We start from the raw sequence: 25987 nt of genomic DNA on the forward strand, positions 1-25987 counted from the left end.
TTAGAACTGGCCCCTTACTATATATTATTATAATTCAATTAATGTTTTTCATCAAGTTGAAACTGAAAACTGAAGACTGTCACGCAGTTTGAAATATTATGAAAGCTTGTTTTCACAGGTGAAGAAGAAAAAAATACCAGGCAGGTCCAAATTTAAAATTACAGAGTCAGGTATCTCAAACTGAATAGAATACATAACTCGACATGTTGTAACTTGTATTGTATTGTATTGTAACACCCCCCTCTTTTAACTCAATAGTACATATTATTAAGGTTATGATGTAGAATAAATATACAAATATTTATTTTATTTTAGAGCGACACAGTATATTTGACACCCTTATCATTTGTTTATTATTTATTTTAATTTACATAGTTTACAAGATTGAATAGGTATAGGTACAAGTATTTTATGTAATCATTATATGAATATGAATCCTTTTACATTTTTACAGATCAAAAATTTTACAGATTAAACATCTACTGACCAAACTTCCAGCTTTGCAAAATTTTATACTGGGGCATCATGGTGACAAGAGAGCTGAATGTAAAAGCAAAGCTCTGGATTTACTGGTCGATTTACATCCCTTACTCTTGCCCATCATCACAAGCTCTGGATGGTGACCAAAAGAAATGAGCTTTCTCCAAAGGGTAGCTGACCTCTCCCTTAGCGATAGGGATGAATGGATCAATTGATGGATGGATCTTTTAAGATTTGTTTATTTAATTTTGATTCGTAGCTCCAGAACAAAAATATGCAGTTTTGTAACACACCCACTATGACTTTGGGTGAAAAAAACCTGTTGTTATTGTTCTACGATTAATGTAATAAGTAGATGGTCATTTAGGCATTGTCTTGGGAAAGGAAAATGTAGTTCCTCTCATTAATGTAAGGGGGTGCCAGAAGGTTGTCTTTCTAAATGAGGTTTGGCTCCCCTTGGTGGTTAAAGATTTATTTGTTAAACTGTGCATTTAAATAAATGTGTGTTTCAACTCTAAATGTCACCAGACGTTAAACACAGTGACAAAGATCATTAATTCACAAGTTTACAGTGATTATAACAAGTGAAGGCTTAATTAAAGACATAGTAAAATGTTTAGATTCCAAAAAAACACCACCACAAAAATAATATGTACAAATAGGAATGCAGTAGGTTCTGGTTATGTGTTACATAACACATACCATTACAGCAATTACAAGTACATTCTTTTTAAAGTTACTCAACAGTACATCCTGAGGGCAATCCAAGGAGTTTAAGAAAAAAAAGGTAAGTGAACAGGGTGCATCACATAGTTAATATAAATCTCTCCAAAATGTGTTCAGTATTGTGGTCTTAACTTTAGTAAGACCTTCAAATTACAAACTGAAACCAGTGGTAGTACTTCATCCTGTCAAATTGTATTGTTTAAGACATTTACTATTTAACTCTGTGCATAATCTGATATAAATGACCATAATGCAATATCTTTATCAGATATAAAAGGAATTTTAATCTTGTAGTTCAGTGAAAATTTCACCATCATTAATGTGATCAACGCTTGTTATCTTTAAGCCCATCCAAGAGTTTTGTGGAAACTCAGTGTTTGTGTAAGGTATGCCGACACGGCAGTAGTTTTCTGTGCTGTATACTTACTGATTTTATCTTTGACTACTTATACCAAAAAAGCAGCCAGCACTGAACCAGTCTGACATACATTACCAAATACAAAACACACACAGTAACTAACATTGAGATTCTGTCACTGTTTTGGTTATTTTATGTGTTTTGTTTACTGACAATTTCCAATGGCAAACCACACTTCAATGGGTAATAAAAGAGGTAATAGGTCATTAAAAGTAATTATAAATTGCATTGGGAGCCACTGAAGTGATTTTAATACTGGAGTAATGTGGTTTAATTACCTTTAATTAAATTTCTTAAGTGAAAGCAGGTCTGGTAACCTTATTGAGGTGATTATCAAAACAAAATCACTGTCTAAAATGATGCCAAGATTCCTAACTTACTGTTTCCTAGACAGACATGATAAATATGAACATCTTTTTCTCTCTGACTTTTTGGACCGACAAGTACTTCTGTCTTGTCTTTGTCCAGTTTTTAAAAGTTTGTAAACAGATTTTATATCATCAGAGGAAAGTGATAAGTACAGCTGTGTATCATCTGCATAAGAATTAGGATATGTTATGATTTTTTATGATTGTACCAAGTGGGAGATTTTAAAAGGTAAAGAGTAATGGACCAATGCCTCAGTCTTGAGGAACTGCTGATTAAATTTTTAATTGTGCTGTCTAAAACTGCGAAAAATAAAAACTACTCTATAGATATGATGAGAGCCAGTCAAGAACCTGACCTGTTAAACCAACTGAGTCATGAAGCCTTTGAATTAAAAAGGTCATTTTCAATGGTCTTGAAAGCAGCAGTAACATCAAGAACTAACTCTGAAACTGTGTGTGAGTCACTGTTGATCCTTAGTTCACTTTTGACTTTAGTAAGTGCTCTTATATGGTTGGCTCTGATTGTTACTTATCATAAAGACTGTGAGATCAAAGAAATTCATTTGGTTTTTTGCAAACAATTGTTTTGAATACTTTGCTGAGGAACGAAAGATTAGGAAGTCTGAGTCTTAATTATTAATTACAATGGATCTAAGTTTGTTTTTGAGTAGTGGTATGATTACATCAGATTTAAGAGAAACAGGAAAAATGCCGTGAATGTAGAGAACTGTTGATAATATTTACTAAATGTTTTCTAAAGCAATGACTTATAATTTGAATAGTTTGGTGGGGATCAAAGTCGAGCAAAGAGGTCCAAGACTTTAACTGGTGAATATCTTCTCCCAGATCTTTAAAAATTAGAAATGATAATGTGGACATTGTGTTTGTAGTAGTAATTTGATCCGAATGTCAGTGATGGATAAATATGAGAGGCTAAGATATTTCCTCATCACATTCACTTATTAGCTGAATAAAATTCAGTTGGTGTGATTTTGGAGGGATAAATTAGTTTATCAGTGGATGAAAATAGAAAAGCAGAATTAGACTCTTTATTGCTAATCATTTGGAACATGTAGTGTTGTCTGGCTAATTTTAGCTTGTTTTTGTAGCAGTGAAGTCCTTACTGTAGATTTCAAAATTAATTTGTAGTTTATCTTTTCAATATTTTCTTTCACCTGTCCAGCAGATTCTTTTTGCCTGCTTTACCCTTTCACTGTTTCTCCAGGGTGCTTTAGGTGAACCCTGTATATTAATAGTTTTAACAGAGGCAACATGGTCAATAATCTAAGACACTGCATCATCATAGGAGGACATTATTGGTCATTTGCACTTTGAATAATAATCTCACAATCTCGTTGTACATGTACAATGACAATAAAGGGCTTTTCTTTTCTATTCTGTTTTTAATAACTGTTTCAGCTGTACTGGCTTTGACATGATACTTATTGAAATCAAGGCCTCTGAAAAAAAACCCTGATCAAGCGTGTGACTTTTTGCTTGGGTAGGGCCGATCGTATACTGTTTAAACCAAAGCATTCTAAGAAACTGATAAACTGTTCGGTGTCAGAATTGTTAGTGTTGTCAGTGGAAATAATAAAATAATCTTAAATAAAAATACAATCAAATTTACGGAGAAATACAGAAAATAAAATAATTAATTATAAAACTTGAATGTTAAACGACAGGAGATACTATAGCAGCCAGATGAAAGAATGGAGAGCAGAACTGCTTACACCACAATTAGGTTTGTGGATTTAGTTTCTCAGACTGCTCGGAGCCATCGTCAGGAGCTGTAATATCAAAAACAGACAGTTGGGAAGTATTCTGGTCTTTTCAAAGTATAATAAGCAGGTGATTGTTTGTTTCTGTTTGCAAACACAACCCTCTCTCTGCAGAAATATTAGTGGTTATCAAGCAATTGAGAGCATAAATAAGAAACGGAATGTGTTTTGGCAAAATACAATCAGGGTTTTGCATTTATTCTTTTAATATCATCATTCAAGACTAATTTCATTGGTTAAATTAGGAAGAAAAATGCACGAAGAATGTAATTTTCCATGTAATTACATTAATAATTACATTACAGTCTGGTGTAATTACGTAAGTACAATGGAAAACTATACATCGATGGAATCTGATCAAATGAAATTTACTTGATTGGTAGACAATCAGTTTATACCAATGTATAGCTTTTTAAATTTCCTCCCACTGAGTAGCATTCCCCATCTAACTGTGGATAAAACATGAGTTCAAAAACTAAACTCAAATGAGATTTCTTACCTTTCTCACCTTTCCTCCTTTTGTAAGCCAGAAATATCACAGCTGCAATGATGGTGAAAACTAGAACAAACCATAGAACACCAACAAGATGCTCCATGGTGGTCCCATCAGAGAGCTTCTCTGCTGAAGAAAAGAAACACTTTATAATATGGAGCAAAAATGTGTGCAGTTACTAAAGAATTTGTAATGACCACATCACATCTGATAATTGATGAGAATGACATCTCTGATTGAAACAAAGAGCTGCACAAAACAAGAAGCACATTTGAGAGTTCAGACTGTGATGTTTGGCGAGTCGGCCTGGTTCACAGTCTCTGCTCTAATTCATCCCAAAAGTGTTCATTGCAAAGGATTCTGTGCATGCAAGTCAAATTCTTCCACACCAAACTTACTCGTCCTTGTCTTTATGGACCTTGCTTTTTGTGGTGGGTATGAAGGGGCCATCCCCAAACTCTTTCCACAAAGTTAGGAGCATGAAATTGTCCAAAATGTCTCAGTATGCTGAAGCAGCATGCTTTACACCACTGCATCCATTGCAGTGATGTAAGGCTTGGATGCAGCTACTCAGGCATGGAAACCCATTCCATGAAACTCTACAGCTGTGTTGCTGTCATTCCCTGTCACTTCCACTTTGATATATAATAGCACTAACAGCTGAATGTGGAATATTTAGTAGCAAGGAAATTTCATGACTGGACATCTATCACAGTACCACGCTGGAGTTCACGGAGCACCTTAGAAAGACCCACTCTTTCACAAATGTTTGTAGATGCAGTCTGCATGCCTAGGTGCTTGATTGTATACACCTTTGGCCCTGCAAGCAACTGGAACACCTGAATTCAATGATTTGGATGGGTTGGTGAATACTTTTAGTAGTATAGTTTATATTTATATTTATACTTGTAGTTATTAATAAGTAAGACCAGGATTAAGGATTAAGGACTTGAATTTGAAAGCTAGAGGATGAAAAAAATATTTACAAAACCCCGCAGGATAAAGTCTCACCCCAGTTGGTCCTGATCACAGCTTGGTCCAGTTTGATGACAATGTCTTCGTTCACACCATAGAGCTGAAACACGCATTCGTACCTCTCCCATTCTTCAGGAGTGACTGAAGGTTTCAGCTCAACACTCATCTGGAAGGACCCATCATTGTTAGGGAGGATCTCTCCTATGTCCAAGCCTTCATGAATCTCCTCTCCATCTTTCCTCCAGAACATCGTGGCTTCGTGAGGATAGAAACCTGTAGCGTGGCAGCTGACTGGAGAGGAGGGAGTCTTCTGGAGGAGAGACACTGAAGGAAGAACTGGAGAGAGACAGACAGTTGTGTCATTATCTTTTGAATTTTACTGTACTTAAGAAATGGTGAAGCCTATGAATTAGGCCTGCTGCCATTTTACCTGCTGACTGCAAAAAGCTACTTCCATAGTGCACATATTTCTTTAAAAACTCGGGGCATTCGTGACTTAAAAAGTTTTGATTGATTTCTAATCGAGCTTTTTCAGTATCCCATCTCAGTTTGGTGAGGACAGCCTGTGGTTTTGGAGCGATCCATGTCAGTGTCTGCAGGTCCAATGCTAAAAAGTCTTCTCCATCATAACCGTACTGATTGAACCCATTAATCTGTCCAGTCTCATCATCCCATTCACAGCCACTCATCCTCTGCATTATATGAACACCTGAAAAGAGAGACAGCAACAATAACTGCAATCACCAGTGAGATGTGAGCAGAGTTAAAAGGTGATATCGCACCTACTGAGAAAGAATATACCACAAAGAATTAACACGGGGTTGTTTCTTTAGCGTTCTTTCTTTCTGATGAACAGTTTATCAGGATTCACATTTTGTGTTCTTTGGATTCATTCACTGCTTCTTCTTTGCTATTTTTCATGTTAGCAGTGTGGTGGGAAAAATACCATCAAAAAAGACCTTCAAATTGTCATGTGCTTTGAATTATTTTCTTAGAGGGATTTTATAATAATCGGGATAATATTTCAGCAGTAACAAGTGAAATGACCTTCACATACCTTCACTTTGGTTGAAACGTTGTCTCAAGCTGTCAATGTTAGCCTTGAAGAAGTGTTGAGTATCCAGACATTGTGAATTATACCGTTCCACCTGCTGAGGATGATCCTCAAAGAATTTAACCCAGTCTTTTCTAACCTCCACCCCTCTTTTGTTATTGCAGTCACCTATCTGAACTTCATCAACAAATGCAACAGCCACAAACTCTGGGATGCTCTGGGCTCCAGGGCTTTCCGTGGAGAAGAACTTCAAGGAATGTTTTACTGTGAAATTGATGGGACATTCAATTATTACATATTTTCGTGTATCATTTAAGTAGGTGAAATATGACCTTAATTCAGGTAATTTTTCACTGTAAAAACATAAATCTATCAGTGATACATCGTGAACATAAAAAGAGATGGAAAACAATGATGTGTAATAGGAAAGGAAGAGAGCAGAAGAGACAGGATAATAGCCACACTGTGGAAGAGAACCAGAGTTTAGTAATAACTAATGATCAAATGCATAGTGGTTTATAAACACAGAGAGTGAAAAGAGGTGAAGAAGAAATGTTCAGTGCATCATGGGAAGCCCCCCGAAACCTAGACCGATTGCAGCCTAACCAAGGGATGATTCAGGGTCACCTAATCCACCTCTAACTATATGCTTTACTAAAAAAGAAAGTGTTTCTGTCTACCTAGTCCGAACTATAAATCATAGTAGGTCTCACTGCCATCTTATAAATCTTCCTTTTCACTCTTGCTGATGTCTTTCTTTCCTAAATGACCCCTGACCCTCATCTTCATCCTGCCTGCACTCTCTTCTTCACCTGCCTTGTGTACTGTCAGCTGCTTTGGATGGTTAATCCCAGGTATTTAAGGTCATTCACCTTCACTACTTCTGCTCCTTGAATCTTCACCATTCCACCTCTCCCTCTCATTCAAACACATGTATTCTGTTTTTGCTTCTACTAACTTTCATTCCCCTTCTCTCCAGAGCATATCATTTCTGGAGTTTCTCTTTCACCTGCTCCCCACTCTCACTCTTCTACCTCATATGTAAACCTGCTCATCACCACTGCAAACAAAGGATCAGAGCCAAAGGGATGATCCCTGATGCGATTCCACCCCCACCTTGAACCCATCAGTCACTTCTACCTCAACACTGTTTGACTGCCCTCGTACATGTCCTGCACCACCCTTCTCTCCCACTCCTCCACATTTGATCCACATAGAGACAGCATAGCTCCTTCTTAACTTCTCTAAACTTCTCCATCAGCATGCTTGTAGCAAACGCCACATCTGCATTGCTCTTTCTCAGCATGAAACCATACTGTGTGCATGTTACGTTCCCCCTGAGGGGTCTAGGCGGTGAGGGGGAAGTAACAAAAAGTGTCCGGGTCAGAAAAAGGAGACAAAAAGGCATAAGGGTTAAATTAAAGAGTTTTATTAAAGTTTCTATTAAAACTAACTAAAAGAGACGGACAAGCCGCTATCACCATTTAAAGGAACAAACAAAACTCAAATGTTAGTCAATAAAGCACGAAGTAAGTCAAAAAGAGTGCAGCTCACTAGCTGCAAACACCGCAAAACACTCAGCTCACTAGCTGCAAACACAGACACGCAGCTCACTAGCTGTAACCACACTAATGGCACTCTGGCCCAGAGCTCACCTTTCCCTGGGCTTAAATACTTTTGATTACTGACGAGAGTCAGCTGTACAAAAGGGAAAGTTGGCACGTAAAGCAGAAGAGGTGGTGGGACACGCCCACACAGGCACCTTCAGGAGGAGGCCCTGCTAGGGCCGTAACACCCCCTCCCATAAACACAATGTTCTGTACTAATTTAATAACACTCTATTACTTTCCTGTCAGCTACAGTGCAGCTTGTGAGCCACACAAGATGACATGGGAGAGGATACGTTCAAAGAAAAATGTTTAACAGAACAACAGCAGCTGTTAGCAAGTTTACTCTCCTTTGTGCCCTTAAGAAATGTGCCTTTTTCAAAAAGGAGGTGGTGTAAATACTCCATGTGAAGTCCTGTGAAATGGAAAATGTATGTGCCCAAGAATTTGAAGTTACTCACTCTCTCGATCAAAAAGTAAATAATATGTCGACAGCTCATAGTGAAACTAAAAAAGACGACATCTCTTGCAATTCAAGTTGTTGTAGGTTAAGGAGAACACTTTTTAAGACTTAACTTGAACTATGATCTTACCTGAAGATGAAACATGACAGCAGAGGAGTAATATGAAGACATTCTTCATCTTTTTTCTTAATTTTTCTTCTTTATCAGTGCAAGAAAAACAACTGAATGTTATGCTTCATCCCGTTTCGTTTCCTTCAGATTTTGAGACTTCATGAGCGACTTGTCCAAGTTCATTTTTTGATGGGCTGGTCCAAAGTTTTCTGAGTCATAAAGAATTAAATATTAACCAGCATACACTTTGAATACAGTAAATTACTGTGTTTGGGCCATGGGTCATGTTCTGATATCAGCTGTTCACATCTCTTGTTTAACAGCAACTGGAACAAAAGGTCCTAATTTCCTGAATTATTTCTGAACAGCAGCCTCTGAAGAACCTCTACTAAAAAGACTTCCTACAAATTCTTTAATATTATGAATTAGAAAAACGTGCTTGGAGTGATTATGGGCAAAAAAGAAACCCTCCTCACCTCATTATGAGAAATAAAAAAACAATCTTTTCAATTAAAGGGATTGTGTGTTGGCACTTCAACAGCTTAAAAATATTAAAGAGAAAATATAGAATGAAAATTAACCTCTTAAGCCCCAAGCCTACCCGATCTCCTGCCTTTTGCCCCATATATCAGGGGGTGTTAGGGCTTAAGAGGTTAAGAACTGTACAAAAAAATAAATAAAATTAAGTCCATAATTTTCTAATATTACTGTACTCATTTGAAAACTAATGTTTATAGATGCCGCTTGCTGAGGTTCATTTATCTGTGATGGAAATGAAAAAGCAGAGACGAAAAAGTTTTACAACACAATTATTAATTGAAGTTCAATAAGGAGAAACTACAGAAAGAACTTAAAGAGAAAAGGAATTTGAGGAACAAGCAATTAGTCAATTAGACTCCAATGAAACAACATAGAAGAAGAAGAGTCCCTACAATGATAGAAAGCAGGACATGATCCTTTGGAGTCTACGCACTGGTGATGGGGAAGATGAAGCAGGTGGAGGCCTGGATAAGGTGCTCTGAGTGACCATGTTGAAGTAGAGGGGAGAAGGTGAATCGCATGAGATGAGAATCTGGCAGGTGAAATGCTGATAGAAGAAAACTGAGATTTAGAGGCTGATTGGCTCACCTAAGGCAGCAAGAAAATGATTGGACTACGGTAGTGATGACAGAGTTTGACACCATGGAAAAGCATGAAGAAGAACAGACAGGAAACCCAAATGAAAGAAAGCAGTCAGACAAGTAACTATAGATCTTCTTTATTAAATTTATTTGAAATTTAAACAGTGAAGTTATAAACACATATAATTCTGAGGAAAACAGTGGCAATTAATTACCTGCCTCAAATGAACACAAAGGGAGTCCAAGTTATACTGGTTGAAAATGAGCTGCTTTGTAGGCAAGACTGGTATTTTTCCAGAACCTGCAGAGGAGGTGAACATCACTGGAGTAGGTTATGTGACACCGTGGAAGCAACTGGTGACATTCTGGAGAAATGTAAGGCAATAAGGTCCTGATATTTATATAAAGCAGACGTACATTTTACAATAAAAAGATGCTTTTTGTTTCTTACACTCAATAAAATATAATGAAATAAAAACATTGAGGATAAAGATAATGGATTAAAAACACATGCAGAGTCACCAACGATATATAGGATAGTAAAGATTAGGATAATTCTGTGTTATTATTATTGATATCATTGTTTGTTGGGTCTGTTTTTGTCTCACCTCGTTCAGGTCCTAATTAACAGCTCATGGCTCACATACCATATTTTATAGAACCAGGAAGCAGTCCTGCATTCAACACGCTTCTCTTCAGCTCCACGCATTTCCCCAACAAAATTAAGATATTTTTTCTTACTTTGTGTTATTTTGTTTTGTTCTGTTTTGTGTTATTTTATGTTACTCCAGTCTTGTTATGTTGCATTTTTCATGTCATGTGCACTTTATGTTTGTGTGTGAGTTTAAATGTTAGGGACACTTAAATATGTAGCATAACATAACCACACAGTACTCACAGGAAAGGACACAATAAATAATTACAAAGTTACAAAATGAAAATTAAACTAATGGGGGGAAAAAAACTGACCCTACAGCAGGTCACATAGTAAAACCAAGGATACACATGGTGTTATTTCTTTGCCTTAAACAGAAAAACACTCTCTGAAGTTCTTCCTCACATCATCAAGTGGAGTAACAGAATTCCCAGATTTTGTAGCTGTTGGTTTGCTTAATGAAGTAGAGATGGCTTACTATGACAGCAGCACTGAGAAAATTGAGCTGTTACGTTAAAAATGCCATAATGTGTTGTTTTTGTTCAGCAGAGAACCAAACTGACATTATTATTGTCATCATGGCTGCTCTGGGTTTTTTTGTTGTCGTCATCATCGCTTGCAACGTCGCATTAATGAAAATGAAGAAAATTAAGTGACAATCTTGTTTAATTTTTGAGTCTAAAACTGTCAAAAAAAGTAAACAAACAGGGAAAATATTTCCTTTTGTTTTCCATACATATCTGTCATACACATGTTGTCACTCAATAATAATAATAGTATAGGTAAATGCAGTAAATGATGAATAAATATGAAATATAGTTTCTGTGTTGTTGTTGTTGTAGGGCCAAGACACATTATCATGATCAAAGATGTCATCCTTCTTCCACGGCCATCAAGTAGTGTTGTTGTCAAGGATCGCACAAAGGAGCATTAATATGAACAAAGAGAAATATTGTAATGTAATGCACTGTAATGTATCCACTGAATCTCTATTTCGTGAGATGGGCAAGATTTCAGATAAGTTTTGAACTCTCCATAGCCTCTGAACCTCTGAGCTTCTAAAGAACAAAATAATCTGTAGCTTCTCTTTGAATTTGTTCAAGACATTTAATACAATATCTTTTAAAAGTTCTGTCATGACACTTGAATGTTTTGTAAGGTTAGTTGTGTGGACTTTTTTTCAGTTTATTGTAGTGACGTCCAATTGTAGTTTCCTGAAGCACAGAAGCTCGTATTTCATTACTCGGAGCTTTTCAATACAGTCATCTTTGGTGGCATCTGGTGGACAAACATATGAAGGACAGTTTGAAACTACAACTTCTTCATTACGATCACTCATTCAACAGAGCTGAATTGACAGCTTCTGTTTGCATATGTCTGACATCAGGCTGATCTGGTGCTTTGAGCATATATATTTTTGGGGGGAGATGAAAAAATTACGTTACGTCTATTTTATTGATAAATCATTCCTGGTTTAAAGATGAGCCATGGTGTGTTCTCCTTTTGCTTGTGACATCTTGATGGCTTTTCATTATTTATAAAAAATAAACTATAATAATGTACAACACAATCTTATAATAGGTTGGAGAGTGCTTGTGCTTTGATGTCCCTGCCCCCACTTAATTATGTAATTAACTAGTGGAGTAGTACGTTTATATATAATATACTATAATTATAAGATATGTATTGTGCATTTTTATGCACATTTTAGGTGGATGAGTTAAAAAAAAAAATAAAAGACGGTGGATGGCTCATATGAGGTAGCCGAAGAGTAAACACTACTTTTGGTTACATGTTGGCAAAGTCACGTGACATTAATGATGTTAAGATTTAATACGGTTCTGTTTTTAAAGCCTTTAAACTATACACCGTTCAAAGGTTGACTTTAATCTTACAGAGATTTTATGAATAATTAATGTCAGTAACATATCCACATATACCAATGTGTGCTCACAGTCCACTAGTGTGTGAGTTCACTCTACCAGTTCTGCCCCTATAGAAAAAGCCTCTCCTTCTCTATCTTGATCTTAACTTTGCTGTGGTGGCCCAGGTTAGAGATTTATTAACCATGTGACTGACTCTTTTAGTTCTGCTTTAAGTGTAAATACAACAGGTCTTACTGTGCTTTTAAAAAATAATGTAAATGTAATCTTACCTAGTGATGCAGAGGTAATATGAACACTAATATGAACACTATTTTCATCTCAGTTTGAATTTTTATGTTTACTAACACACAAAAAAGTGAAGGAGTTTATATGTATTTGTATTTGAGTTCTGTTCCCTTTCAGATGAGGTCTGGGCTAGAGCTACTACAGCTGTGGCAAAACAAGTGTAATATAAAATATGTGTGATGTGTGCAATATATCACAGGAAGACTTATAGACATTTGAAAAAAAAAAGTCATTTAGGTGCATACCCTGCCATTTTTGAAATAAAAAGGTGAATCATTTCCAAAAGATAAAAGACAGGTGGTCTACACAGCTTATTATAATACAGCTCAACATCACAAATCACAAATATTTGAAATAGTATTTCAAATAAAGATATTTCTTTTCCATTTGGGATATTAAGAGCTGTCAGTTTATAACGTATTAAATTAAATGCTCTTTAAATGCTCAACAGTATCCTGAACTGTAGGAGCCTGTGATCTAAATGATATGGCAGTTAATGTAAAATGCTGTTTTACCTGGGGATGAAATATAAGAATACAATGTACCAGGGGCGATTTTAGCCCATTTTGGGCTTGATCAAATAAATCAAAGCACCCCCAAAGATTTCTTACTTTTTTTGTCAATATTTGCTGTTTGTGTGACACACTACCACAAATATAAAAAGCATACAGTACTTGGTTGAGACGTAACATTTTCAACAACCATTCCCATGTTATTACGGTGTATCCATATAAATGGCCCACCCTGTACATTTTGTTTCAAAAACTTACTCAAGTAAATGTAACTTGTTACTACCCACCTCTGGCCGTGATGCTTCAACGATCCATCAAGCGGTGCAGCTTTGTAGCTTACCGAAGTTGTACTAAAACATTTGGACAGATTTTTGAGCATCATGTACCAAATGAAATCAGTTCGAGGTCAGAATGCAAAAACAGAATTCATACATAAGGCAAACTTTTGAGGAAATGAAAGGATTTTAAATGTGCCTTATAGTTTGAAAAATACGTTACTGAAAAAGTTCTTGTGCTTAAAGTGCTTCACTGAGATGAAATTTAAACTTAAAATATCTCAATATCTCAAGATATATAAAATAAAAAGAAATTCAAAATTAAAAAAACATCTGAATATCTGAACATCTTACCTTGGGCATGGGCATCTGAGACTATCTTTGATTGGTTTAGACCACGATAGGGGCATAATCTGCATCTGTTGTTGACCACACAGAGACTTTCAGAGTTGCTGAGACTTTTGTTTTTTACTCGAACGGCTGGTCGCACCGGTGTGACCTAGGATTTTTTTTTTTGTGGCACATTGGTGGAACATGCTATTGGATTATTGTGGGAATTCCCTACGTCATTTCCCCTTTCTGCATGTCTGTGAAGAGCGTGCACGTGACACACAAATCAATTGAACAGTAGCAGCACGGAGTCGGTGGCGCTTCAACAGCGCTTTCAGCTACTCTATGCAGCACCTTCATGATTGGTTTAGGTCATGATATGGGCATAATGTGGTCTGCTGTTGGCCACACAGAGACTCTCAGAGTTGCAGAGACTCTTTTTCTTTTTACTGAAAGTTTATTTAGTCGCTCAATTGAGACATTTGGTCACGTTTGCGACCAAATTGGTCACATTCTAGAGCCCAGATAGATAGATATTAGTTTTACTTTAGTTACCAATAGAATAGCTGTTCTGTAATAAATGAGTGCATAGCACACTGATGATTAGTAAAAATCAGCTGATGATCCAATGAAGACACTCTGAGCAAACTGACTGAATGATAGAAAAGTACATCAAGCAAGAGATGATTTCACTTGGAAGAACAGAATATAGAGAATTTCAACAAATCAAGTCCAACATGAAAGGATCCAAATGTTTCCAATCAGCCACAGTCATCAGAAAAATTTGAAGCGGTCATTCAGAGCATGAACATACGTGAAGAATCCAAGGTGTTAATCAGATGAAAGAAGATCAGATTTCAGGACTGGAAACTTCACAAACACTGAAGATTCAAAGACTGAAGATTTTTACACTGTGTCTGAGGTCAGTGTCTCTAACAACCTCTGTGTATCCAACCTCTGTTGGAGTATTTCTGGATCATGTCAGTAACATGTTATTGTCCCACATCCACTTTAGGGACACTGAGTCACCATGAAAAGAGCAGCAGAATAAAGCTCACACTGACAACATTAGAACAACATTAGAACAACGTGACAGAAACACGTGTATTTTTGGAGAACACAGAGTGACTTTGTGTTTAGTTTGTGACATCAGGGAGGAAGGGGAGCTGTTGTCACACACTGCTGTAAAATCACGGGGCATCCGCAATGCATTTAAAGCACAGCAGCTCCAGCTCTGCTCTGCATGATGACCAACTGAGGACACTGATCAATTGTAACTGTTGTCCTGATTCGGAATTTGAGGTGGAGACATACGACTGGAGGTCCATAGTGGGTCAAACAATGATTTTATTAAAACACACATATATATATATATATATATATATGGGAAGCCGAGCACGATCTCTCACAGCATCGATCTTCCTCGAACAATACATTGGGTGTCATATATATACTAAAATAGTGCGTCACAAGCAGATAATCAACAAGCATAAGTTCCAGTAAGTTTCCAGAGATCCTAGGACATATTCTAAAAAAGAGCATTTCCTTCCTTTGTTCCTTCACTATCGCCAGATGCGTCCTGTTATTTCATTTCACTTATCTGTAGAACCAAACTGTCACATATGCAGGTACACCTTGCAGTTGCGAGCAAACCAGTATCTATCTAAATACTACATGTGTGTGTGCAGGCACCCTGTGTGTGTCCTGACCTCAGTGCATGACCTTACTCAACAAACAAAGACATTTCAGAAGCATACTGCCTGACTCTGTTTGAGTCATGTGTTGCCAGGCAGACTTCAATGCAACATGAGGGCACACAGGCCTTTATTATACCCTTGCATAATATGTGGTGAATTGTAAGCATGTAGGCAATCCTTCATTAGCCCAGTAGGTATTCCAATTGATCGATCAAACTCACGCTGACCGAAGCTTCCGACCATTATCAACTGAGCTTCAACTCTTTAATTAGCACAAAAATGCAATATGTGTATAACATGATTACAGCTGCACCTGCAATGAAAGATTATTATGTAATTCAGCTCATACCTGAAATACAGACTTTAATGTAACATCAACAGTTTCAATAAATGCTCTAATCAAATGATGATAAATGATAAGTAATGCAACAATAATAATAATGGTCATGAATAGTAACAGTAAAATAATTTTCTCATCCCGACACTGTCATGAAAGTAGAAATTAAATCAAATGAAAATATTTGTGTACAGAGGTACTCAGCATATAAAAGTAAATGTGATATTTCTTTTTTTCCTTTTTTTTTTGTTTAAAAGTTCAATAAATTCACAATATCACCAAGCAACTCAAAAACGTTATCTTCACACAATAACAAATTCCATTAATACAGCAGATTATTAGCTTCATATAGTGGAACCCCGACTTATGAATACCCCATTTAACAAAAAATTCAAGTTAAGAAGGCAACAGCAATATTTCTGCCCGTGTTACGGCAAAATGCCCGCTTAACGAAATCCGCTGGCTCTGATTGGCTGAGCCAAGAATGCCTACAATGCCCACAATGCCTTCCGAATCATGCGACAACCCACTTGGCTTTCATACTTGTGCTCCGCTGTTCCACTTGAACGACGTACTGTTGTTGCAGTTAGCAATTAGCCTATAGCCTATCGTTCACTCAAAAGGCGCAATGGGTGCTTCGACCTACGAAAATTTTCAATTTACGAAAGACCCTCGAGAACGAATTAATTTCATAAGTCGGGGTTTCACTGCACTTTAAATTCTGAATAATATGCTGGCTTTTACTAATTTTTAATCTACAAATAAAAGAATAAAACTTGTTTCTAGAACTGCTTAAAAAGTATAGCCATGCATTAAACTCAGTAACAAAATAAAATTATTATCTTTGTCCCAAGATTCAAGAGATTATATGCAAACCTTGTTGATTTCTTTATAACTGTTGGTTGATTTGGTCTGCAGTAAGTCATCTATTCTCAATGAACATTCTTTAAGATAACATAAAATAAGCCAGACAAGCATAATGAAGGTAAAAAGTAAGTATTAACAGAGAAGCCACAGAGCATCATGTGGGACGTATTTGCGCCCAGGCTGATTCTGTTGCAAAAGAGCTGTTTTCTGCACTTTGATACCCCACACCAACATCTACAAGGAAGAAACTAAAAGCTACTATATAAAGGCTTAAATCATCAACTGCTCTAACTACCTGGTGTACAGGAATAATGGTTCAAGGTGTGACTTACCAATCAGCCTGCTGGGCCATTTAATGGTTTGATTGAGCAAGCTTCTGTTCTTTATATATAAATACCCAAATCATGACACCATGGTAAAAAGCACAGTAAAATAAAATCATCATGAATTTGTCAGTATGGAAATGAGAATGTTTCCTTAAACATGAAAAATTTTGGTGCCCTTTTTTTAAATTTAAAATCACAGTTTGCTTCATTGTTCAGTTTTCAGTCAATCATTGTTCCAAGATCTTTATACAATGGAACACAGTCCACTGTCTGACCATTAATGAACATGACTATGTGTATGTTTTCTAAATTCTATGACCAAGAATTTTGTCTTGGGATATGTTTAACTGAACACAGGACCCATCACATCATTTAGTAAAATTGTCAAATTGTCATCCATGGTTGGTCTCATCATCTTGCAGCCAATTAACAATAAAAGAGTCACTGATACGTTTAAATGATAATTGACTAAATAAGTAAGTGAAAAACTGCTTCAGGCATTTCTTTTTTCAGAAATACAGTCATGTCAGGACAATGTTTGTGATTTTTCTACTTCGCTGTCTGTTTTTTGTCATCTTGTTCCAGAATTTTTTTCCAAATTCTTTCATAGCTGCAGGTAGATACTGCACAGCTGCTGTGGTTCCTTCATCCACTCTGCTTCTCATCTCCTCCAGTTTTTGGACCTTCTCTGTGTCTCCTTTCTCCCTCATCTTCTCAATCAGCAAGTCCAAGTGTATAACAGTGGACACAGAAAAAACATTCAAGGCGATTTGTTGCAAATTGACAACATGTTGGTAGGATTCATCCAGCCACTGTGACTTCTCTGCTGTCAGTCGGTTCATTTCCTTTTCTAGATCTTCCAGAAGGCTTGACTTTTTCTCACTTTCTGTTTTATTCTCTTCATATTTATTTTTCATTTCGTCCTTAGTCATCTCAGCAGGTCTAGTCTTGGTCACATAGATCTTCTTTTCTTTCACGTGATCTGATACAGGACACTTGTTGGCACAAACAGTGCAGTGCTTTGTTCCATTTTCTCTTTTCTTCATCACCTCACAGTGTTCAGGATACCAGGCCATTGTGCATCCAGGATAGTGACAGTTCTCCTTACATTTGCTACAGGTGACGGCTCCTGCAGAGCCACCAATCAACCACCACCACCCAACTTTAATATTTTCTTTAACTTTGTAGGCCTCATTAAAGTTTATAGTGAAGTTCTTATTTGTCTTCATCTCCTCTTCATGTTTCTTCAGTTCGTCTTTAATCTCTGTGATTTGTGTCTGTTTCAGTTCAATAAACTCGATCCTCTCTTGCAGGTTTTGGATGCAGGCTGTCAGTCTGATGCGTTCATTTAACACTTCAACAGTTGTCATCAGTTTCTGTGGTGTAATATTTACTAAAAAATTAGAAAATTCACTCATTCCTTCCTCTGATACACTCCATGCCGTTTCCAAGCCCTTCTTATTTTTCTTTGTTCTTTGTTTTTTTTGTTGGTTATTGAACATGAAGTAAACAGGTTCATTCTCATCTTTGGCACATTTAATTTTTGCAGCTTCAAGAGCTTCAAGAGCATTTTCAGGTGTTACTCCATCTGAGTGTGTGATGAGAGCTACGATGTTTTTCTCCAAGTTTTTTCCAAACAGAGACGTCACTGAATTAAAGATGTATCCCAGTCTGTCACTCAGTCGATTATCACTCGCCTTCATTACCAGACCCACTGCATGAACTTCTTGAACACCATCATCTGATCGAAATAAATCCAACAATCTTTCACTAACAATGACATCATGTTCAATCCCTCTTGTGTCTCCGTATCCAGGAGTATCGATGATGGTCAGAGAGTAGGGCACAGTCTCATCTTCAAAACCAAAGATCTCGTACACGATCACATCTTCTGTCTGACTTTCTGCCTGACTTTTCTCCTTCTCCTCTACAATCTGAAACCAGACTTCATCCTCCCACTTCACTCGCATGCTGTAGTTGATCAGAGCGTTGATCAGAGTAGATTTTCCTGTTCCTGTTTCACCCACAAGTAAGATGGTTTTATTTATCGTGTCTGGATTTTTTTCCCCAACAGTGATTCTTGTCAGAGTTCCAAACTTCTCTTTCTTTGGTCTCAGCTGGTAGACAGCAGGAGTTCCTGGATGGATCAGAACACTATTGGTAATGAGATCCTTGTGTTTTAAGGAGCTACCACTTGTCCTGAGAACAAAAAAATACAAATCAGTTAACTTTTGTTTATTTTGTGACACAAACCACACATTGAAGACAATTATGCACATTCCAACATACAGACACATAATCAACCTACTTTTGTAATCTGCTGATTATCTGCTGTAATATGATCTCCTCTATGGTATCAAAGGCTTCATGTTAGTCTAGTACAGTTCCCAAACAATTTTTTGTTTTACAAGAAAAATCTCCCCTCCAAACACATCCTCTCACCACACACACTCATATTTTGTTTCCAAACTCTCCATTGCAGTTTATTCCACACCTCAAACCTTTTGTAAATAATTGAAAAAATATAAGTACGCTGCAATAAATTCCAGGTTGCAGTAAAATAAACCACTAAACAAAACATCTTTATGGTGTAATTATTTTATGTATAGTTGTTTTTTTGTTTTTTAACTAAGAACAACAATATTCAACAATGCTATCAATACATTTTTCAGAAAATGTCTCTCTGTGCAAAATTGGTTTAAAAACATAAACAACTGTGGAATACTGTTTGTCCGTGATTTTTGAACTGGAGGAACAAATTGTGGTGAGATCAGCCTGATAATATTTGTATTCCACTGAAGTCTGTTGACTCAGTGGTTTTGGTTTTTATTACTATTATTTTATGTTTAAGCTTAATTCTTAAGATTTTCTTGTTTTTAGGGTTTGGTTTCTGTTTTGTATTTTGAGCACCTGTTCTGTGCCTCTGTGCCTGCCCTGGTCCCATGTTTATGTTCTCTCCCTGTTGCCATGTCTGATGTCTCTGTGTTAAGCTTACGTGTCTTGAGTTTAGTCTGCGTTGCTTCCTGTGTCTCGTTAGCTCTGATTTGTACCTGCTGTGTTATCATCTGTTCCCAATCCTCTCGTTGTCTGTCTGTGTATTTAAGCCTTGTGGTTCTCTTGTTGTCATCATCCACACCCTCATAGCTGTGTGCATTTCCCTGTGTTTCTCTAGGTTTCAGAATCCCAGTTTAGTGTAGTTCTACAGTGGTCCCTTGCTAAATCCCGGTTCACTTTTCGCGGCTTCACTGCTTCATGGATCTTTTTTCGTGAAACTTTGCATCTTTCTTTCTTTCTTTCTTTTTTTTTTTTAACAGTGCATTGTCTTCTGTGTCCTGATTGGCTGTAGACCATTGTGCTGTGTCTCCTGTGAAGTACAGAATGGTTTCGGCTTGTCAGAATTTACATAAATCTTTGATCCATGTACTGTATTGTAACACATCCACAGCAGACCCGACAATATTTTAATGTTTTTCAGCATACTTTATTATTTCACCACGGTTGCTATACACACTCGGCTGCGGTGCCTTTGGTTTCATTCTATAAAACTGGCCTTTTTTTTTCTACAAAGGTTTGAAATTTAAGAGTGTTTAAACACGAGAGAAAAGTGTGAAAATGTTCATGCCTCTCTGAGAAAAGTGTATAAAGTGTGTAGTGAGGGTTTTACAGACTAAAAACATCTATAATAACTGTAAAAAATAAAGTTGGCTACTTCGCGGATTTCACCTATCGCGGATTGTTTTTGGAACGTAACCCCCGTGATAAACGAGGGACCACTGTATTTTGTATCACCTCCACGGCTGCATTAAAGCTGTGTTGTTTGAGTTTACTATGTTGTTTGCATTTGGGTCCACATCCTGCCTACTTCACAGCCAAACCTTTACAGAGTGACGCGACCACAAAATGGACCCAGCAGACTTGGTAAGGGGGCGCTGCTCGCCCTTTGATAGGACCCGGCTGGTTCTTGGGGGTCCTCTGTGTTTCCGGACTTCCTCGTTTGCCACTCACCCACTCTCTGCCCACTCTTCCGTTTCCTCTTCTCTGTTGACGCCTGTATCCCGGTCTCGAGGAAAGCGCTCAACGAGGAGTACCAGGAGGAGTACTATGAGCCTCTGAGCAGGCAGCTGAACCTCTTAAGCTTGTGACTGAGTTCATCGTCTCCCTAGAGACTGCTGTTCCAGCTCAACTAAACATTTCTGAGACAGTAAACTCCATCTGTGTCATCACAGAGACCCGTAACTCTGTGCCTGGTAACTCAGGACCTGTTAATTCAGAGACAGAGGGTCCTGACATTTCTGTTTCTGTTGAACATGAACTGTGTGTTTTTCAGCATTCAAAGGCTGCGATTTCTGTTCTTTAATTTGTGAGTTTGCAGACTATTACGGTTGCTTCTGAACCTGTGTCAAATTTAGACTGTTTTTGTTCTGCTCCGTCTGGGCTAGGACTTATAAACTCCAAGTCTGTAAACAGACGGTCTGTTAATTCCAAGTTAAAATGTCCTGTCTTCGCTGGAGGCTCAGGTGAACCCATCCAGCCATTCTCCTCCTCTTCTGGAGGCTAAGGAGAACCACGACAACCAGTACTGCAACCAGTACTTCAGTTGCTAGCTCAGTCACTTGCTCTTTTTGTGCACGGAGCTATTTCTACTGAGAATGATAAACTTCAGTGTGTTAAGGTTGTTTTCCCAGATTACTGTTTCCACCTTTCCAGCAGACGTGGTAAATATTCCCTCAAAGGCTCAGCCCAAGACTGTTTTATTTACTGAGCTTTCGCATCAAGAGATTGTTCAGTGTGCACCTGAGTGTTTTGTTTCTGGGACATCTTCTTTTAAACATCATCTTAAGACTCATTTATTTAGACTAGCTTTTAACTAGATTTGTGCTGTATGTTCAATTGTGCTGTTTTTTGTTTATCTGTTTTATATTATTGTGAAGCACTTTGTGGTTTTTATCCTGTGAAGAGTCCTATATAAATCAATAAAGTAAAGTACATCTGACACTAACTCAAAGAGCTTAAAGTCTAGTTCTGAAATTGCATATACAGAAACTGTTTCTGCTTCAAGAGGCCTGCCCAGAGACTGAGCTGCTGATCTCAGCTGAATCTGGAACTCTGGAGGCTATGGAGCCAGTGCAGCCTGCTCCACCATCTGCAGACAGTTCAGCCGAGTCGTCTCAGCCTCCGCTGAGAGCTCAGGCGAGCTCAGCCAGCCTGCAAAGGACTGTTTTTCTTTTGCTCACTCAGAGCAGCAAGTTAATCTCACACAGAGTGTTCTCTTTGATCCTCCTCCTCTGACTCGTTGTGCTCCGATCCTCACGATGGCTATGGTCCAGTATTCTCCTGCACCTGTCTCAGTTTCCGAGGTGAGGGGGGCTGGGGCCCAGTTGGTCCCTGCTCTGGTTTCCAGGCCGGCTGAGACTCTGCTGATCCTTGCACCCATATCAGCTTCTCGGGTGGTTACAGCAGCTGTCCAGTCACTGGTTCCGACTCCTCTATCATCCTGCTCCGTCTGGTTCTGCTCTGTTGGATCCTGGGCCCCGGCTGCCTGCACATCCAGGCTGTCCTCACCCACATTTGACACAGCCTACTTGACCGTTTCCAACACCTCAACATCATAGGCCACCTTCCAGGCCGCGGGCTGGATATCTTTGCTGTAATGGGCGGCCTCCTGAAATGTATTGCCACCACTGCCTTCCACACTGTCGGCCTCCAGACCCGCTTTTCCTCCGCTGCCTATTGAATCTGATTCTGGAAAACCATCACGTGACTCAGGAAAGGAAAGCGGTGGTCTCCCTGCACTGTCTATCGTACAGGTGAAGTGCTGCTGACTTTGACTGAGAAAATTGTTGGGCAGTGGAAGGAATACTTTGGGGACCTCCTTAATCCTACTGGCATGTCTTCCGTGGAAGAAGCAGAGTCTGGAGATGATGGGGACAACTCGCCTATCTCTGGGGGAGAGGTCACTGAGGCAGTTAAATAACTCCTTGGTGGCAAAGCCCCTGGAGTGGAGTTTGACTTGTAGCCCTCTGGCCATAAATTTAGAGTACCTGTGAGGAAGACCAAAAGACTCCAGGTTTCCTTTATCCCAAACTACAACCCCTCTCCTTAATGGCAAATAACTGTCTTGTGGGTTTTTATTATTGTTTTGTTCACTCTTATTGTGCAAATTCCCTGCTGACTCGGCCTCAGGATGTCTAGAGGCAAGAATCAAGCGCACCAGTGATCATGTGCGCATCAGGCAGAGGGAGAGTGAGAGATGAAAAGCAGCAGCAGAGCATGGCAGTTGTATCGCAGTTTGTGTGATTCCGTGTGCGTTAATGAGACTGTAAGTGTTATTACCTTTGACAGGTTAACTGGTATGATAATAGTTATAGTTGTTTGTGTATGTTCAAGCTAAAGGTATGCCTCAGTACACTGCTATCACGTTAGTAGGTTTATTTAATTATTTAATTAATTAGCACTAAGTTAATACCAGTGGCCAGAATCTCCTCCAATGACTATATCCCGCGGCTAAAGGATTTTTCGGTTGTTTATTGTTTAGTTTAGCTGTTGTTAGCTTGCCACATTCTTGTCTTAGTACTAGCAACTGGGAAGATATGTGCTATTTAGCCAACTTCTGGTCTTACGGCGACCCCTTGTGGACATAGTAAAATATTGCTGTGTTTGAGTAGATGATGTGTTCTGATTGTTGCTTAGTTATCTTTGACCCTGCTAATTATAGTATTACCTGTTTCTGTTTCCAGACAACCATGCTTATAGTCACCTATACTGCATCTGCCACAATTATAAGTGCATATCTGGCTGTATCACAGTTGGATTTATCCTGGCAAGCCCTGCTGTAACCAGTTCTTCTGTGAAACTTCATTAAAGACGGTGAACTAAACTCCTGGACTGCTGCAGTCTTTCTGACCGAAGACTTAGGCCAGACTTGTATGCCCAGCACTTCCAGTATAAATATATTCTACACTTATTGTTGCCTTGATGCTAAACGAATTTCTCCTTTTTGGACAATAAAGTATCTGAGTTGAGTTGAATTGAGGGCTGCTTACAGATATATTCACCAAGTCAGGTCATTTTCTTTGCTCTTTATTTCATCTACATTCCAACCTCTATTCGAAACTTATAACTACTGTTAGGATTTAAATATATATATTTGTAATGCTTATTTGCTGATTATATTGTTTTATGTATTTTAATAAGAGAGGGCCAACTTTGAGTGTAAACTAGGTTGCAGGCTGACAGGAAACTGCATGCTTTTGCAGAGCACAGGAGGTGCAGACAGAAAGTGAAACTAAGTAGAGTGTTTTGATCGAAACTTAGTGTGGGTGTGACGTGCAGCGGAAATATATATATATATATATATATATATATATATATATATATATATATATATATATATAACCATGCAGGCTGCTACTGATTTCAGACCTGAGCTTATGTCTTTGTGTGTTCAGGTCTCCTTTTCCGGAAATGTAAAATAAAGATCATTTTTTGAATTTTGACCACTCTGAGCACAGTCTTTTTCGGCCGCCAAAGAATGCAAAGAACTGAATTTAATACTACCTATTTTATCAATTTCTACACAACTCAAGTTTAAAAATGCAAAACCAAATTCATAAATACGTAGTTAAATAAATACATAAAAATAAGGAAGTAAATTAGTCTAAAACTAATGTAATGCTGTCAAAAGCATTTATTTTATTATTATTTTACTACTTTTGGCTTTGTATCTGGGGATATTTTTGACATTCATTTAATAAAAATGAACAGAGCATTATGAACCGCAGTCCGTTAACTGCCAGAAACATGACAGGATGGCTTTTAATATGGATTACCGTGTATATTTGCAGATTGTATTTTTTTGTTTCATCTCTTTTTTCAGATTATAATGAAATAATAATAAAAAAAATCTTTCAATCAATAATCACATGCTGTGTGTTTCTTTACAAATTATGTGTATGTGAGCTCATATTGTACATTAAAAGATGAAGTTTCTTTCATTTCTTTTTAAATCTCAGCTGCACTTGTACTTACGTTGCCATGGTGACTGCTGAGGTCCAGGTATGAGATGTCAGTGCAGTCTGTTCTCTGGATTAAAAACGACAAAAATATGACCTGAAGGATAAAAAAAAGTGCAGATTAAAAAAAAATACACATTCTTGCGAGAATCTTTCAACAACCTAAACTGGACCATTGACACAATCGATAAGTCCCAATGGTTCCTCAAAGCACCAACTCTGTACTTTTTCTGTGAAATTCGAGTCATTACGTTAATCCCAGACAGGGCGCCACCTCCAGGTTTTGTCAAATCACATCAAAAAAAAAGTGTCTGCTTTCAGAAAGCGTCATACTTCTTTTAGAATAAATGGTTCAAGAGTTACGGGAGTTACAGATGTTAAAAAAAAAAAAAAACGTTCCAAAAAACCTGTCTGTCGCTAGCGACAGGTTAGGTTTGAAGGGTTACTAAATGATTACAAGAATAAATATAATCAGTTTCTTCAATTTCAGTGGGAATTTTTTTCCTTTTTAATTTCCTGAGCTCAACATCTGAAATCATCTTATCTGTGTTGCTAGCGTCAGGAAGCTCCGTGATGAAGGCAGAATGCGCAAAGATGATTCAGCAGTTTTATATATTCCCCAGTGAAGGAGGGGCTGCAAGACCATGTGATTTCTAAGAAATCGCAGATTCAGGAGAAACACAGACACCAAAAGCCCCACCCCTGGTATTTTGCAGAGGGACCTCACAGTTTTTTCTTTTAGCTTCATTTTGACTTTGCAGGGTTTTTTTATTTCTTTTTATCCAATTATACTTTATATCTGTGTGCCTATAAGTGTTGTTTTTATGGTTTGTGAAGCGGTAACATGAAAGTAATGGTTGTGCTTTTTCTTCAAACTTGGTATCTGAGGGTTATGTTATGGATTTTATTGTATAAAGTGGTACCAACTTAACAATTCTTTCTGTGTGCGCAACCCAAGATAAAACATTTTGTAAATACCCAGTCATGATCAACAGAATATGGATGCAGAGATGCTCTGAATTTTGGCAGTCAGACACCTGTAAAAGGGTCCAAATCTTCCTGTGTGTCACTCCCATGCTGTAACACTAGCACATGAGGAGCAGGGTTTGACACTGTAGCGTACAGGGAGGCTCACCGATCAGACGACTGGACCATCTCACTAAATCAATCACCATATCTTTTGTTTTAGATATGTTCAACTGGAGAT

The 25987-nt window shown here is 37.8% G+C and overlaps 2 protein-coding genes across 5 annotated transcripts in view; both read right to left on the minus strand.

The window, feature by feature from the left end:
- Positions 1-340: 340 nt before the first annotated feature.
- Positions 341-25987, minus strand: part of LOC146492735 (major histocompatibility complex class I-related protein 1-like) — a 44963-nt gene continuing 19316 nt past the window's right edge. Inside the window, exons 1-6 of one of the 4 annotated variants that reach the window (XM_085147961.1) lie at positions 8496-14721; positions 6299-6559; positions 5672-5950; positions 5278-5577; positions 4273-4395; positions 341-3782 (exon numbers count right to left, since the gene is read on the minus strand). In XM_085147961.1, coding sequence (XP_085004087.1) covers positions 3733-3782; positions 4273-4395; positions 5278-5577; positions 5672-5950; positions 6299-6559; positions 8496-8544 — 1062 coding nt within the window. In that variant the 5' untranslated portion in view covers positions 8545-14721 and the 3' untranslated portion in view covers positions 341-3732. Of the gene's footprint in view, positions 3783-4272; positions 4396-5277; positions 5578-5671; positions 5951-6298; positions 6560-8495; positions 14722-25987 lie in introns of those variants that run through there. The other 3 variants (XM_085147963.1, XM_085147960.1, XM_085147959.1) reach the window with 3 other exon arrangements.
- LOC146492736 (uncharacterized) lies at positions 16224-25242 on the minus strand. The gene is made up of 2 exons (XM_085147929.1): positions 24797-25242; positions 16224-18967 (listed from the first exon to the last, which is right to left on the minus strand). The coding sequence occupies exons 1-2, from the start codon at positions 24802-24804 to the stop codon at positions 17290-17292; spliced, it is 1686 nt and encodes a 561-aa protein (XP_085004055.1). The 5' UTR covers positions 24805-25242; the 3' UTR covers positions 16224-17289.

The sequence above is a fragment of the Neolamprologus multifasciatus genome, chromosome 22 (genome assembly GCF_963576455.1).
Source record: "Neolamprologus multifasciatus chromosome 22, fNeoMul1.2, whole genome shotgun sequence".
In the NCBI taxonomy this organism is placed as follows: Eukaryota; Metazoa; Chordata; class Actinopteri; order Cichliformes; family Cichlidae; genus Neolamprologus; species Neolamprologus multifasciatus.